General features: G+C 39.3%; 1 protein-coding gene across 3 annotated transcripts in view; it reads left to right on the top strand.

Annotated features, from left to right (window-relative positions):
• FRAS1 (Fraser extracellular matrix complex subunit 1) overlaps positions 1–18,053 on the top strand; it is a 420,604-nt gene that overhangs the window by 309,855 nt on the left and 92,696 nt on the right. For all 3 annotated transcript variants that reach the window (XM_037147065.2, XM_053655681.1, XM_053655680.1), the window contains 6 exons: positions 1,407–1,521; positions 3,033–3,170; positions 6,001–6,033; positions 12,395–12,526; positions 13,587–13,712; positions 16,133–16,380. In XM_037147065.2, coding sequence (XP_037002960.2) covers positions 1,407–1,521; positions 3,033–3,170; positions 6,001–6,033; positions 12,395–12,526; positions 13,587–13,712; positions 16,133–16,380 — 792 coding nt within the window. The remainder of the gene's footprint in view (positions 1–1,406; positions 1,522–3,032; positions 3,171–6,000; positions 6,034–12,394; positions 12,527–13,586; positions 13,713–16,132; positions 16,381–18,053) is intronic.

Here is an 18,053-nt window from a genome sequence, read left to right on the forward strand (position 1 = left end):
CACATGTACACATTTACAGGTGTGTAGACACATGTATGGGCCATGAACACCTTATTTAGGGCTTATATGTTTAATTCGTTGTCCAGACTTGTTTTATTTTAGGGTGAGAGACCGGGCACTATTTCGCAATCTCTGTCTGTTCTGCTTTATACCTTCCAGAGCTGAGCAGTGGTCTGCAATATGACTCTCCTATAGAGGGACTGTCCTAACCTACTAATGCTGCCTCTCCCCAAGACAAGTGTACCTTGTGGACAATTAAAAGAGCAACTGGAACCTTCAGTCTTTTCATGGTTAGAAGGAAGAACACCATACCTCCTCCATAAGAATTACTAAACCCTACTTAATCTTTTCCTAAACAGGGAAATTCCTCCGAAGGAAGCAAAGCTTCAAGGAGCAGGAGAGGGGGTCAAACTCTAAGCCTTCAGGGGTCAGTTAGGAAGAGGCTGCAAGATGTGTTTGTTCTGTGCTATGGAACACACAGCATGTGTGACCCAGTGGTGTGGGCCCATGCTCACACCACTTTCCCCTCTCTCCTCTCCACTGGCTTTGCTGCTGTCCGCACCTCACTGGTATGCCTGGCCACGGGACACTGAATCTCTCCCCCTGCCTCCCTCTTTTTTGAGTGTTGTCAGTGATGGTGTGTGAGGAATACACACAGGTGAATGGATAGTAAAGGCTGCTGCATACACATTGGCCTTCTGAGTAATTTTCCTGGAGTCTTCTTTGGATTCTGAGAACTAGAAGAGAAAAGCAATATCTGGTTCTTTTGAATAGTAGAATGGAGACAAAGAGAAATGTTTACTATTTTATTTTTTCTTCAGTAAACAAATAATTCTTAAATCTCAATTCAAATGATGAGCCTCTGTTAGTTTTTGAGTTCATCTTTAGTCCTCGGAAACATCACAGTTCAACAAACAAACAAAGAATCACAGTTCCCATCAGTAAAGCTGGGGGTTAGAGGGAACTTTTTAGCAGATGCAGCCTTAGTTCATTAAGTTGGAGGAGCAGCAGTGTCACAATCCAGCTGTGAATAGTAGAATAGCCAGCTGTGATGGCTCATTTTCAAATATGCACCACTGTGAGCTACACTGAGGGAAACTGGTTATATTGGGATTCCCAGAGAACACACCAATGGAAACCTGGGCAGGGGGCAGGAGAGAGAAGGGTCAGGGTGCAGGAAAGCCTGAACAGGACTCTATAGCCCTGTGAACTTTCTCGGGCTGGGACCAATCTACAGTGCAAGACACCAGCTCTTTCTTTTGAACCCTCAGAAAAGATTTTATGTGTGACTAATTAAAAAGCCCAGAATGAGTTTGCTTTTGTTTTCTTAATAAGATTTGTTTTTGCCTCTGGCTTTTGTTTTTATCACACCACTTCTTTCTTCTTCCTTCTTCAACTTTGTCTAGGCTCGGGAAGACGACCTGGCTGTGATTCAGCCTCATTCCCTCTCCTTTGCAAATTCCGAGAAGCCAAGTAGAAAGATTATATACAACATCACTCTACCTCTGCATCCAAATCAAGGTAAGATGTGCAGTCAATGATCTCTTAGGGGATGTTTTCTAGCTGTTGACCTGTCTTAAAAGAGTTTTGTCTGCTTAGACTTGTTGAAATTTGAAGATGTAACAATTACTGATATCCCATGTTCCCATCCCCTGAGTTTAGAACCAGTTGAGAGAGAGACACTGTGGTCAGACCGAGGGAGATGAGAGTGTCAAATTTGGCATCAACAGAACCATGCTGGAGAGTGTGGTGTGCACATAGCTTTAGTCCTGGATTGAGCTCCCCCCCACCTTGCACAGGCAGAGCTGGGCTGACACCTGGACAGACACAGGCGCTGCCTATAGGGACAGGGCCTGCCCTGGTACAGTTATGACAGGTGAGCAGACCAGAGCGAGAATATGCGAAGACAGGAGTTTTACCAGAGAACTCAGAGGGGGCTGAGCCACACATGGACAGGTAGGTCCAGTCAGAGGAGAGGTGGGCCCTTACTGTTGATCCTCACCTTAAGATCTCTGAGCTTTGGGTTTAACTAATAAGCCAGTGCCCAGGAGAAATGCGGCTGTCCCTTATAGGAAGGAGATCAGCTTCTATCATGATAATGCTGCTTCTGTCTCTGAGGCAGCTCTCCAAGACCAATCACTGCTCTAGATGTAAGCAGTCACATTACAAAATTCCCAAAGAGAAAACATTTAATTTTTAGACTTTGATAAAATCAAAGAAATTAAAAGTTCTAAAAATTAGATTTTTAGATTTCAATAAAATCCAAAGAGATTAAAAGTTTAAATGTCATCATCCTCTTTTTTTAATCTGAGTCAAAGCTGGAGTCATTCTCCCTATGTTGCCAGGGAGAGATGATGGTCTTTCAGCCCAGGAGCCCAAATGGACTGTCTCTCAGCCCTTCAGAAGTAGAAGTAGACCAACACCAAACCTCCAGTAAATCCTCCTTTGAAAGAGATAATAGCACATGAAAAAAGATCACAGCATCAATTCTGTACCTGTAAAAATTAGAAATCACAGGCGGACAGGCAGCTCCTAAAGCACTTATCACAAGCAGAGGAACATTTGTAGACCCAGGTCCTAGAATAATCCAGTTCCATGTTACTGTTGCCACAGACCATCACAGAGACTAAAGAGTTCCCGAAGGAAAGTGAGTAGGCAGAAAAATTTTACCATGGGACCAGTCTGTGCTATTTTCTCACTGACCTTGACCTTTAAACTTTAAAACTCAGTTGAGAGAATCTCATAGTTACGGTACAGTGTCTATGACTTCTGGAGAATTACCTGGTCAAAGCTATGGTGGGGGTAGTTGTTTGTGTCTCACTGTTGTTGATAGTCAATGATTCCTAGTTAAGAGTCTATTTGGGTTTCAGATTGGCCTTTCATAGAATAGCAGAATATTATACCAAGACTAACCTGAGAGCAATTGTTCCTGAAAGACGAAAGACTCACCAGTGGGACAGGCAGCTGCTAGCTCTGGTGACAATTAGCCATGCAGAACTACTGCTGATGCTGATGCCCAGTCTTTTCCCCAGGTATCATCGAACACAGGGACCAGCCTCACTCTCCCATCCGGTATTTCACACAGGAAGATATTAACCAGGGCAACATCATGTACCGGCCTCCCGCAGCAGCGCCCCACCTCCAGGAGATCATGGCCTTCTCCTTTGCTGGTAATGCTTTCTTCTCTCTTTTGAGGCACCCAAGCTGTTCTCTGTGGATCTTCGTGGCAGGCTCACCCTAACTCTTTCTGTAGTCCTCCTAGATAGTTCAGTGGCACTGTCTTATAGCTGACCAGAATAGCTTGAGACTTGTGGGCCAATTTGTAGCTTGGGCTCAATTCATCACTTTTAAAAAATTTATTCATGCATTCAAGAATACTGTCAATAAATCTTCATCTTATGCCTACTATGTGGCAATCACTGAGTAAGGCCTTGGACATCTAATGGTGAGTAAAAAGAGACATAAATCCTGTTCCTAGCAAGTTTGGAGATCTAAGTATAGATCCTCTATCTGCCTCTAATAGAGGCAGAATTCAATAACTAATCACAGTAATGAATATTTAATTGCAGAATGAGATAAGAGCTCTGAAAAGTGGTGGAATTAGATGTAACAAGACTGAACTTGACTGAAGGCTCAGTGGAGGCTACCCCAGGGTGGTATTGACCGTGGAGAGATGGGGAAAAACTAACTAGTCTAAGTGTGTGTGTTGGGATAGTTTAGGTGGAGACCATTCCTGAAGAAAGGACACACCCCAGAGTCCCTGGGAAGGGACAAAAGGTGGCATTCTGGTTGTGGATGGTTGAGCAGAGCAGAATCGGGCCTTCAGGGAGAAAGGAGAGACCTTAGAAGCGCCGTATGCCTGTAGGAATTTGGATCTTTGTCCCAAGAACAGCAGAACCTGGTGGGGAGTTGGAGATCTAGGGGAATGGCTTTTCATGAGGAACTCTTCAGCTGCAGGAATGTGAATGGATGTAACAAGGAGGCTGGAGTGGATGGGCATGTGGGTGAATGGGGTACAGGAGAAAGGTCCTGCCATGCCTCGGGGAAGATCCCACGTAGGAATGGAGAGTGCAGGCAACCTTTGGAGATTAAAACACGGGTTTGTCAGTGGGCATATTTTAAAGGAAGAGAGGACTAAGTAACAGAATAACTGAATTTCTAAACCCAGCCAGCGTGTGCCCTTCCAGTAGGCCGAGATAACCTTAGTCCTCACCACCCCTAATCTCTTTTCTTGACCCAGCAATCAAAGCTGCTGACTGGAAAGCAGGAGTTTTGAGTTCCTATCCTAAATATTTCTGTGCCTAAAAATCTTGAAGCCTGTTTCTTTATGATCTTTAATGTATATGTACCACATAACGCAATTAATATCAAATACTATTTTGATATGGTAACTGTATTAATGCAGAATAGTGTTAATTTTCTGTGATGAGTTCAACATGGATCAAATAATTTTAGAGTTATGTTTTAAATTATGGCCAACATCTAAAGTAATACTTGCCATTATTTATATAAATGCAATTGTCTAGGAAATGATTACGCCGATAGATAATCTCTAAGGATGTGGGTAGGCTGCTTCTCTAAAGAGTATCCCCAAGTGTTTAGTAACTAGTTGTAGGGGCAACTGCCCACAAGTTCCCCCATCCGCCATGGATGAAAATAACACTACCAAGACATGATCTGCTTGGGGAGGAGAGGTGGCCAATTTCTCAAAGGAAAAAGGCCAGGAACCCCTTCCTCCAGGGGCTTTTATTGAATTGTAATACACAGGAATACAGGCGGTAAGGCTCAAACAGTAGATAACATTTCAGAGAAATCTGAGGGCTTAGTCTGAGTCAGTGTCTGTCAGGAAAGGGGGTTGCAGAAACTTTGAGAGATATACTCATTTCCTGCTCGGACCCTTAACATATGAATGAAAGCACTCTTAGCAAAGCAGGTTTCACAGGATTTTTAAGAATTCTTTCTTATGCCTGATCACCCCAATACTGCTCTAGCAAGGCAAAGAGCTGCACTGCCTCCCCCATCTTAGGCTTTCAGGCTTAAGGGTATTAGAGCCAGGAAGCCCTTCTCCCAGAAAACATGGGGACTTGGGCTATGTCAGAATAGCTGGGGGGCAAGGGTCCATCACTACCTCTTTGTTGCAGCCCCTGAGTCCTTCCATGATGCCTCCCAAGTGATCAAGTCTGGCTTAGGTTGCCTCTCTCTGTGAGGAGTCTTACCCATCATGGACTATCGACCATGCTTTGGGGGCAGAGGGAGGAAGCAGAGGCAGTGTTTGCTACCAGAGACAAGCTTTGTCTCCTTGTGGCTCACATTCTGGAGGTCGCTCACTCAGTCTTAACCGGGGGCGGGGCGGGGGGCAGTTACAACTCCTGAAACCAGGCAGAGTGGTTCCCAACAACCAGTTAAGCAATAGCCCGTGAAAATGTCTAACCCCTACTTTATGTAGGATATCCTGGGATTAGAGGGAAAGAAAACGTTTCCGTCGTGGTTGAAGTTATTTCCATATCCATTACACTCACCTGAGTTCCCAGAGCCTTCGTAGAGAGCAGAGTCCTGTCCCATATAATCTATGGGATAAATGCGATGAGATAAATCTCACACTGTTGCAGTGTGTAAATCATTGTCCCAGCGCCACTCAATTCTACAATGGAATTACCCACCAGAGCCTTGTCGGTGATATATGACATCACCCACGTTCTCAGATTTGTAAGATTTTATGTACTGATAAAATGAGATCCGAATGAATTATAAATCACTCTGACTGCTGAGACATAAAATTATTCCACTGTGTGGTTCTTTTTGTTACTTAAAATTAGTGCCAGCACCATTAAATTCAACATAACATTATCAAATAACCTGGTAGCCTTTCCTAAAAACATAGTAATTTAGATGAAAACATTCTTTACTTTTCTAACCTCTGGCCCATATTTTATACCTTCCCTGTCTGTCTCTAACCCTAAAATGTTTAATACTTTGATTTTCTCTCTTCTGTTCTTGCAGGTCTCCCGGAATCAGTGAAATTCCACTTTACGGGTAAAGATTTTAACCTCAATTTTATTATACAATGGAATTTTTCCTTTTCCTTATTAGTCCTTTCTTTTCATTCTCTTCATCATTACTTTTAGCTTTCCTAATCCCTTCACCTTTTACACCCCACCTGCCAACCGCCTTTCTCTCTCACAGCTGTCAGTCTGCTCTCTGTGTCTGTGACTCTCTTTCTATTTTGTTTTTTACTTTGTTCATAGATTCCACATATAATTGAGATCATATGGTATTCGTCTTTCTCTGGCTGGCTTATTTCACTTAGCATAATACTCCCCAGGTCCATGCATGCTGTTGTAAAACATAAGATTTCCTTCTGTTTTAGATCCAAATAATATTCCATTGTGTAGATGTACCACAGCTTTTTTATCCACTCATCTACCGATGAACACTTGGGCTGCTTCCAAATTTAGCAATTGTAAACAACACTGCAAGAAACATAGGGGTGCATATATCAGTGCTTTGGGTTTTATTAGAATAAGGCAGATCCATTTTAATTTTTGAGGTAACTCCACACTGCTTTCCACAGTGGCTGTACCCATCTGCATTCCTACCAGCAGTGCACAAGGGTCCCTTTTTTTCACATCCTCGACAGCACTTGTCATTTGTGGACTTATTATTAATTGCCATTCTGACAGGTGTGAGATGATATCCAATTGTGGTTTTAACTTGCATTTTTGGATGATTAGCAACTTTGAGCATCTTTTCATACATCTGTTGGCCATCTGTATGTCCCTTTTGGAGAAGTGTCTACTCAGACCCTTCATCCATTTTTTAAATTGGATTGTTTGGGGGATGGTCAGTGTTAAGTTTTATCAGTGTATTATAAATTTTGGGGATTAACCCCTTACTTCTGGCAACCACTAATCTGGCTTGTTTTTTTAATTTTTTGGAGTCCACATATAAGTAAGATCACATGGTTTATCTTCAAGGTCCATTCATGTTGCCTTTCACAAATGACAAGATTTAATCCTTTTTATGGCTGAGTAATATTCCATTATATATACCACATTTTCTTTATTCATTAATCCATCAATGGACACTTAGATTTTTTCCATGCCTTGGCTATTGTTAATAATGGTACAGTAAAGATTAGAATGCAGACATCTATTGGAGTTAGTGTTTTTATTTTCTTCAGATAAATACCCAGAATTGGGATTGCTGGGTTATATGGTAGTTCTATTTTTAATTTTGTGAGGAACCTTAATACTGTTTTTCATGGTGGCTACACAAGTTTGCATTCTCAGCAACAGTGCACAAGGGTTCCCTTTTTCCTACATCCTCACCAACACTTGTCAATTATTGTGCTTTTGATAATAGCCCTTCTGATAGATGTGAGGAGATATCTTATTGTGGTTTTGATTTGTATTTCCCTGATGATTAGACAAGTGTACAGCTTTTCATATACCTGGTCATCACATGTGTGTCTTCTTTGGAAAAACATTTATTCAGATTTTTTACCAATTTTTTAATCAAATGATTTTGTTTTTGCTATTGAGCTGAATGCATTCTTTATATACTTTGGATATTAATCCCTTATCAGATACATGATTTGCAAATATTTTCTTCCATTTCATTGGTTGACTTTTGAGTTTGTTGATGGCTTTCTTTGCTGTGCAAATCTTTTTAGTTTGATGTAGTGACAATTGTGTTTTTTTTTATCTTTTATTGCCTTCTCTTTGGGTGTAAAATCTAAAAAATCATCACCCCAGCTGATGTCAAGGAGCTTACTGCCTAGGTTTTCATCTAAGAATTTTATGGTTCCTGGTTTTATGTTCAAGTCTTAAATCAATTTTGACTTAATTTTTGTGTATAGTATAAGACATTGGTCTAGTTTCTTTCTTTTGCCTGTAGCTATGCAGTTTTTCCAACACCATTCTTTAAAGAGACTGTCCTTTCCCATTATATACTTTTGGTTCCTTTGTCATAAATTAATTGACCACATATGTTTGGGCTTATTTCTAGTCTTAATCTACACATTTGTTTTATGCGAATAGAATACAGTTTTGATTATCATAGCTTTATAATATAGTTTGAAATTAGGGAGCATAATGCTTCCAGCTTAGTTTTGTTTCTCAAGGGTGTTTTGACTATTCAGGTTCTCTTCTAATTTCATTAAAATTTTAGGATTGTTTGTTTCTGCAAAAAATACCAAAGAATTTTTTTAGGGATGGCATTCAATCTGTAGTTTGCTTTGGATAGTATGGACATTTTGACAGTATTAATTCTTCTAATCCATGAACATGGAATATCTTTGCATTTATTTGTATCTTTTTCAATCTCTTACATCAGTGTAGTATAGTTTCAGGTGTACAAGTCTTTCACCTTCTGGTTAAATGTGTTCCTATGTTATTCTTACTGATGCAATTGTAAATGCAATTATTTTCTTAATTTCTTTTTCTGATAGTTTGTTATTAGTAGATAGAAGTGCAACAGGTTTTTATATATTGATTTTTGTATCTTATAACTTTACTAAATTCATCTGTTTGTTGTAAGATTTTTGGTGGAGTTTTTAGGGTTGTCTATATCATGACTTCTGCAAATAGTGACAGTGTTACTTTTCCTTTCTAATTTTGGATGTCTTTTCTTTCTTTTTCTGGTGTTGTGTCATTGTGGCTATGAACCCTGTATCAGCTCATTTCTAGTGACAGAGTTCTAGATAATTCATGTAATCAGTAATGCTATATAGATTATAGCATTTACATTTTTCAAATCAATTTAAAATATAAATTATCCTGTTTAATCCTTATAGCAATATTCTAAGGACAGTATTACTTTTAACATTTTAAGGCTGAGGAACTAAGGGTCAATACAGTAAGTAATCTGCCCAGATTCCTACACCTTGTAGAAAGTAGTACCAGGATGTTCATACAAGTTTCTGCCTCCAAGTATGGGATATTTAGTTTAGTCTGGTGTATATTGTGTTGGTCATGCAAAACAAGTATCATGGTAGTGTGGCAGTTTGGTTTCCAAGACTCAACTTTTATCTGAAAACTTGAACAGTTGAAGGGGTTAACTATTAACTTCCTTGGGACTTAAAGGTAACTGATCGTTGAACCAATTTTGCAGAATAAAAGAAATGGACCTTTAGCTAACCTTAATTTATCTTATTGCTGTCTGAGTTTCCTTTCCCATTGTTTGGTGGTCTTTTAAATTTTTGTTTCAAAAACAATTTTAGATCAATTTTTGGTTTACAACAAAATTAAAAAGGTGTAAAGGTTTTCCCTGTCCCCTCTGGCCCTACGCATGAATAGCACACCCTCTCCCACTATCAGTATCACTCACCTGAATGGTACATTTTTATACCAAGCATGAACCTACATTGAAATAGCAGAATCACCCAAAGTCCATAGTTTGCTTTAGGGTTTACTCATGGTGTTATACATTCTGTGGGTTTGGACCAATGTATGACATTTATCCATCCTTATAATATCATAGAGTATATGTACTGCCCTAAAAATCCTTTGTGTTCTGTTTATTCTTCTATCCACCACTCCACCTCCCTCCTTTGGCAACCAGTATTTTTTTAATTGTGTTTCATAATTTTGCTTTTTCCAGAATGTCATGAGTTGGAATCATACAGTAGGTAGCCTTTTCAAATTGACTTGTTTTTCTTAGTAAATATACATAAGATTCCTCTGTGTCTTTTCATAGCTTAATAATTCATTTTTTTAGTGCTGAGTAATATTTTGTTATCTTCATGTGCCACAGTTTATCTATCCATTCACCCAGTAAAGGATATCTTGAATACCAAAGAGTGAAGCTGCTAGATCATATGGTAAGAGTATGTTTAGTTTTAGTTTTGTAGGAAACTGCCAAACTGTGTTCCCCAGTGGCCATGCCATTTCACACTCACATCAGCAATGTATGAGCGTTCCTTTTGCTTTACATCTTTACCGGCATTTGGTGTTTCCAGTGATCCATATTTTGGCCATTCTAATTGATATGTAGGGTATCTTCCTGCAGTTTTAATTTGTATTTCCCTGCTGCCATATGATAAGGAGTATCTTTTCATATGCTTACTTGCCATCTTTATATCTTCTTTGGTGAGGTGTCAAAGTTTTTGGCCCATTTCTAAATGAGTGTTTTTTTTCTTACTGTTGAGTTTTAAGAGTTCTTTGTACACTTTGGGTAAGAGTCCTTATTATATATGTCTTCTGCAAATATTTTCTACCATTTTGTGGCTTGTCCTCCTGTTCTTTTGACGGTTATCTTTCACAGAGCAGTTTTAATGTTGACTAAATACAGCTTATCAATTATTCTTTCATGAATCATGTCTTTGGTCTTCTGTAAAAAGGCATCATTATACCCAAGGTCATCTAGGTTTTCTCCTATGTTATCTTCTAGGCATTTTGTGTTTTACATTTAGGTCTGTGATTTATTTTGAGTAATTGTTGTGAAGGCTATGTGAGGTTCCTATTTTTAAGAAGAAAAACTTTGGGAATCTGGCCAGCTCTTAGAAGAATTTTGTGAGAGAGAACTTTAAAATGGAAACATACAAACTAAGGCGGCAACAAGCCCGCACCCTGACATTTAACCCATAGGGCAACAAACAACTAATTTGGGTAATCAACTAAGGTAAGAAGGCAAGCTCATATTCCTGACCTGGCTGCTTCAAGTCACGCACAGATACTCTGCAGAACTGTCCTGAGCAAGGAAAATATACCAGGTGAATTGTGCCCACTGGAGGCATCTGGCCCAAAGGGGCAGTTTGAGTGTTTCTCAAAGAAATCAGAAACACTGCTTAAAAAGGGGGCTGGACATGTAAATGCTAACATTTAGATCGAAGGCTCTCATATATACTTGCAAAACCCTGTTTCCACATGATGTATCTTCGTGTTATATAATAGGTACCAGGAAAACAGCTTTCTTCCATTTACTTAGACAAAGGACCAATGCTTAAGTTTTAGGGCCTTTTCTTTCCTCTTCTGTAAAGTGAGGATGTTGAAGGCTCCCTGAAGTTTCCCCCACTTAAAAACAAAATAAATGTAAAACATAGAAAAAATTAAAATGCAATTATTTATTATTATTTAACAAAGGGTTTTTTCATTTAGATTACAGGGGCTTCAGAAAATTCTGAACTGACTGAAATTTATGAAAAGTTTGCATGTTTCCACAAACCCCCAAAAGTTAAGAATCATCTGTTCTTATTTTTGATGGTCCAGAGAGAAGACTGAGCATAAACAAAGCATCAGAGGCAATAATTTTGACCTGTGACTGAATGGCCAGAGCCACAAAACCTTCATTCTTACAACGATGGTGTCTTCTGTCCTTTAATAGGGCTATTTCTGGACTTCTCTTGGACATGGAATGTACCTTATAAAATCCAGTCTTATTTTTTAGATCAATTCTCAAGGAAAGAGCAATCTAAAATCTAAATGGAGTCACTAGTAGGAGTCACTAAGCAATGCTCTACTTTACTTAAGTACTGGTCAGATTCGTACTGACTAAGTCCAAAAGAAAAAGGAAACCAGTTTCTTATAGCCAACCCCTATGCAAGCATACCACACATTTAAAATGATCAATAATACAGTTTTCTCAGTTGCGACTACAGATAAACGCATTGGTGAGCTGGTGGTATGGGTATTCCTCCTGGCTTTTAGAGATGGGAGAATGAGTTAAATTATGGGAAAGTGGAAATAAGAGTCTAGGATCAGGAATTTTACTTTCTTTTCTCTCAGGTGATCAGTATTCACTTGGATGTCAGATAATCCAGGGAAATAAAATCTTAAAGTCACTGTTTCATTCACAAACAGTGAATATTTTATTATCACTGGTGCTAATAAAATTAGCACAGTGATTTTATTATCAAAGGTGCTTCTATTTATTGCATTGTGTTTAATAACCAGGTAAAAATGAGTCTGCTTACTTCTAAACAAATGCTGTTAGAGATATTTATATGGACATTTTCTGTCCTATTCAAAAGTTATTTTTGTAATGAGACATAGACATGTCATTTCTAAGAGGGATTTCTTGGAAAAAAATTTCTGAAACATTGGAAGAATGAATTTAACTGAAAAATAATTGCATAAATAAAAGCCTTTACCAACACCATTTAAGGGTGCAAATTTTGCATTACTTTTCTTTGCACTAACGTTTCTCAATATTGCCTTGTTGTGAAACTTGCCTCTTCAAATAAACTCGCTGTTGGGGCACTTTACCTTTTTGTTATTCCATAGAAAGTTTTGTTAGAACAGCCTGCAATATCTTGCTCGCTTACTTTTTCTGTGTGTTAACATCACAACAAAGTATTTAGGTAATCCAAAAAGCTTCTGGCTACACATTGACGGAAATAGCCTGAAGGTGACCAGGCTACAGTAGACTTACGTGTGTGCCTGTGTACCGTTTCTAGTCTCGGATGGAGAGCACACAAGTCCGGAGATGGCCCTCACCATTCACTTAGTTCCCTCTGATCGGCGCCCACCAGTGTTCCGGGTCACAGCTCCACTGCTTGAGGTCGGCCCAGGAGGCAGCACTCCTGTTGGTAAGAAATGGGAGCCCAAAAGAATCACGGCTTTGGAAATGGAACCATAGTTCAGCAACAGTCCCTGTTCAAACCCCTTGAAAGTTACCAAAATGTAATGATCTCCTCTTCCAGAAGTTGCTTGCAGCCTCATCCTTATCCTTCCCTCTGTCCATTTCCATGAAAAGAGTAGGAAATAGACCCTTGAGAGGCCAATGCTCAGTGATGGACTGCAACACAGAATTTATTTTCCAGCCTCCAAGAGATTGATTTTTTGGCATCACTAAAATATAAAGTAGCAGAGAGAATAGAGAGGAGCCATTTCAATTATTTCCTTTACTTCTTATTTAGAAGATAAAGAGAACCAGGAGAAATGACAGATGACAATAACCTTCAGCAGTTGTGAAGAGTTAGTGTTGGCCCACTAACTCTTTTTGTATGTGATTTGACTTACCTATTACTATATTCACTCTCCGGAAGTGTATTCTGTTACCAAGAACATTGCACAATAAGAGTAAACAATGGATATTGTGATTTTTGTTGGGCATGCTCTACAGATCCTTATCCATTTTCTACGTGTGGCTATTGGCCTAAAATTAACTACCATCCATTTATAAACAAGCCAACTGACACTGTTATCCTGCTTCTCACTGCAGCAATGGCTGGAGCAGCCATCGTTAGAATGACTTGGTGCTCACACAGATTCAGAGAAAGAAGAAGGGAAGAAACAACAAAAACAGAAACAGTATCTAGGAGTATTTTCTGGAAGAAAACCCGTGCTAGCTAGTCAGGACTGACTTTTTCATGGACTTCCATCCCTTCCTTTGGATTGGGGGTATGGGGCAAGGCGTTCTGAATTCAGAATTACCTACTTATAAATTAACTTGTGGTAGAATCTACTTGTAACAGGGGAATTGACTATATTATCAGTTTTCACTCCTTTGTGGGTATAAAAGGTGCTTTCTTGTAACTCAGATTCCCCACAACATGGCTTCCAGGCCGGCCTGTGGCTTTAGTGTATACAGAGAATACAGTTTTAATGTGCACACCTCCTCACCGTGCTTTATGCTCCTGCCTGCAGGACTTCGGTTGGCAGTAAGAGATGCTGACACAGCGCCTGAAGAACTCCTGTTTGAGCTTCGGAAACCTCCGCAGCATGGCGTGCTTCTCAAGGACACCGCTGAGTTCCCGGGGCCCATGGCCACAGGTAGCTGCTCACTCTGTCACTGACCTACGGGGGGCACTTCTTCCTCTGCAGTCTGTTTTATGTGTCTCAGACAAGAAGTCAACAAGTTTTTACAATTTATTTAATTGTTCAAGTACAGTTTTCTAAGAAGTCAACAAATTTGTGGGACAAACTATGAGGAGATACATGAAAAGAACTTCAGTGTTTAGTCCCTCGGCTGAAATATTTGGGACTTCTTTCTCTGTGCCACCCGCCACGCCCAAAACTAGGAAGCTATTTCCTCAGATTGTAGGTGAAATTGGTTGGTTTCTGAAACCTGGAGTAAGGACATTGAGAACAACCTCATATGAGTTGCCAGCTGCTACTTTCCTATGGGTTGTTCATGGGCATGAATTTGTTTATCTTTACTATGGTATGTAAATCTTCATAGTATTTATAGCTCTGTAACTCCAGTTGTGTAAACTACATGCATATACAGCCATAAAAAAGGGAACACATTTTAAAACTAGTATTTATGAGATAGAGCAGTGCGGTAATGTGACCAGCTTTTTAAAATAGTATTTACTGCACTTTCTTCAGTTATAAAAATAACACATATTGATTGTTTGGAAAGAACCAAAAAGCACAAAGAATGTAACTAAATCTAGTTTTTAATAGTCATCCTTTATCAAAGTAGATATTATCAGAGTAAATATTATCCCTTTGAAAGTCATTACCTTGGGATGCTATATGCTTATTCCAACAATCTGCACTTTCTCAAAACCTTTACATAATTCCTAGTTATCATTTAATGATGCATTATTCTGAATATCCCTACAGAAGTAGGAGGGAAAGTCTTTGACCTTGAAGGTAGATTGAATTTGTGAGAAAACCAGTAGGCATCTGGAAGTCACAAAGTTAGATTTTTAAAAACTTACTGAACAAAAGAAGGATTTTTAGAATAGATTTCTAGTATACTAAGGGAAATACTTTAGAAGCATAATAACTATAGCACAGTTTTTGTTAACATTGTATTTACCTATGTCTGTGTAATTAACATGTGAGATCCAAAGATGTCTGTAAACTATTTTTAATGTATTATAATAAACTTACTAGTTTTCTTACCTTTTTAAGCACAATCCACTACCACCAGCAATCACCATAACACAACGTTGAAAGAGAAGGCTTAGAAGACTAATACAGAGAATGAACAAATTCTTTAGTTTAATTACATGACACCAGTTATGAGAGTCAATAACCTATCAGAAAATAGAGTTGAATGTAACATCCAAGAAGACTGGTCCTCAACTGTGCTCTGTGAAACTGCTGGGACCCGTGGCACAAAGGAGCATTTCTCGTAAAAAGGGCTCCATGACCAAACAACTTGGAGAAGCTTTAATCCTTCGTCGAGGACATTTGTTTTCACTGCTGTTAGAGAGAGAGACATCAGTTGGTTGCCTCCCAAATGTGCCCAGATAGGGGATCAAACCCACAATCTAATTATGTGTCATGACCAGGAATCGAACCTACAATCTTTTGGTGTACGGGACCATGCTCCAAACAACTGAGCCACACCAGCCAGGGCAAAATTTTGAGAAGCTTTCATTAAATATTCTAAAATTTTGCCTTGGCCAAGTAGCTCAGTCGGTTAGAGCATTGTCCTGATATGCCAAGGTTGCAGGTTCCATCCCTGGTCAGGGCACTTGTAGCAATCAACCCATGGGTATGTGAATGATTACAACAAGTTGATTTCTCTCTTTCTTTCTTTCTCACCCTTCCTCTCTCTAAAAAAAAAAACAAAAAGAATTTTTTAAAGATTCTAAAATTCTAATAAATCCTGCAGTTTAAAAGGTTTTAATTTTAAATTTTAACCCTCTTTTTTCCTAAACCGATATGGCCTTGACACTTTTTTATACATTATATACCAATGCTATATAATTCACATATACTTCAAGTTTCTAACCTCAAGTGTGTTTTTAAATTTTTAGATATCTTTAAATTAAAAATATGTTGCACTCTCAATTAAAAAAGACCTTTTACAGGTTCATTAAGCATAATTTATTTGCTTTTTCAAAAACTTTTCAGTATAAAGATTAGGTACTAGAAGAACTATTATAAAGACTAAAAGCTTGTCCTTTATTCTCTAGAACTAAGAGTGATAAGGGATCTTATAGAGGCAGATTTAAAAAAAATAGAACTGCCTTTTGCGGAATGAGCTACCTTGTAAAAGAGTGAGCCTCCCACCTTGAGAAGTGTTGAAGGACAAGCTAAACACCTTTTTCAAAAGTAGTGCAAAGGGAATCCTATATTGGGTGAGTGGCTGGACTAATTAGCTTACATCTCCCAGAGATTACAATCCTATATATATTGTACTTTGAAATCCTGAGATCAAAGGTGTTATATAAATGAAAAGCGTCATTCCCAGAAGTAATTGGTTTTATAATTTGTTTTATTCTTGAAAGGTGACACTTTCACATATGAAGATATTGAGAAAAATGTTCTGCGGTATCTACACGATGGCTCCTCTGCTCGGGAGGACAGCATGGAGATCTCCGTCACAGATGGCATCTCCGTGACAACCGTGGAAATGAGAGTGGAGGTGTCACTGCCAGGGGACCCAGGGCCTCGGCTGGCTACTGGTGCCTCTCTGAGCCTCACTGTTGCTAGCCAAAGCACAGCTGTAATCACTAGATCACACCTCGCTTATGTTGTAAGTGCTCACACTTGTCCTCTTGTTTGCCACTGCACCCTCAGACCGGGCTGGCTAGAGAGCGATGCCAGATCTGAGAACTGGGGCTTCCATTTGTGGCCGTAGAAAGAATTCTTTCCTCAACTATCCTCTAGTTCTACTCTTAGAAATAGTTACACTCTTTATCCCAACTGCTCTTGTTGTCTCACGAACAGACATGTGAACAAGCAAACCTTCATGAAAACTCAGTGGGCGTGTATAGGGCTGGGCGACTTTCAACAGGAAACAGTGCCAGTGATTGGAAAGCGCAGGTCCCCTTCTTTTAAGTTCCGCCCACAAAGTGTTTCAGATGATAATGTAGCAGAAAGAGCATTTCAGAGGAACTTAACTTGATGAGTGACTAACAGGTCATGGTATTTCATGGCCTACGTTTCTGAGAGAAAGCCCACTTTTTACCAGCTTTTGTCTCAGGTTCAGCTCAAGGCAGAAGTCAGCACGCCCCTCTGGTGGTGCCTGTCTGCTGGATTTCCTAGGCAAGATTTTTGACTCACCCTCCATTCCATGCCCCAAGAGGAACAGGGTAGTTAGGGGACCAAGGGTAAGTTCAGGAACTGTAGGTCTGTCTTTTTCTCTCTTTTGGCCTTCACTTGATAAGTGATCCTCATTAATTAAACTCATCTTCTTTGAGTTTACCCATGGCACTAAGGATAATGAGGATAATTTATCTTTTCAGTAATGTATGTTGTAAATAGATATGAACTCTATATAAACATAATAATGATACAATTTGACAAATGCCTTGAAAATAAGCGTGATTATCTGAATGGTAGTCATTCTTGGTATTAAAATTCCAACCCATGACCTGGCCTTTAAAAAAAAAAAAAGAGAACCACTGTGTAGTTTTAAGGAATCCTTTTCTGGGCTGAAGGGTCTGGCTATAAAATCCAGTGCTGAGTAGGAGCGTGAGAGAGAAAGCACGGGCCTGGGAACTGTTTCTTCAATTGCTCTTGCACAGATTTCCCCTCACACTGTCTTTTCTCAAACGATGGGAAGCTGTGTTCCACCCGACTCTTCTTGTGGGCCCACTACAGTTCCGACCAGCCTGGATTTTGTAGTCTTTTTTTTTAATTGACAGGTGATTTTTACCATCCGTTATGGTCTTGAATTTTATGAAACTCATGAATTCATAAAAATGTATGAATACAGAATTAATCAATAGATCACCAAGGCTTGAAAAATGTGTGACAGACCAAAATTGCACTCCAGGAGCAGTTCCTGCCCATTAACTGCCTGTTATAAGCTGCATATCAAAATGCAAGCCCATTGGCCACTGAACGTGAATTTTCAGAAATTGATTGAATGTGAGTTTACCCATGAGAGCAGAAAGACTCCAAAAGAACTATTCTAGCCTGCTGAAAGCATAGCCTATTTTAAAAGACTTTGCTAAGGCACATACTAACTTCCTGTGAGGGCTAAGAAGAATTTTGTACTTAGCATAACGGGGAAAATTTCTCCAGATATGCTTATTAGTTAGTGAGTGTGTAGCAGACATCCAGAAAGGTTGGAAAAGCCATGTGAAATCTGTTCATAAATGATGCGGAATATAAAGGGATAGGAGCAGGTGAGTCTGTTTGTAATTAGAGTTTATTAATTAGATGTCAAGAGAGACAAAAGGAATAAATGGGATTCTGGGT

This window comes from Artibeus jamaicensis, unplaced genomic scaffold (genome assembly GCF_021234435.1).
Source record: "Artibeus jamaicensis isolate MK-2021 breed Jamaican fruit bat unplaced genomic scaffold, CSHL_Jam_final scaffold_1031, whole genome shotgun sequence".
Taxonomy (NCBI): Eukaryota; Metazoa; Chordata; class Mammalia; order Chiroptera; family Phyllostomidae; genus Artibeus; species Artibeus jamaicensis.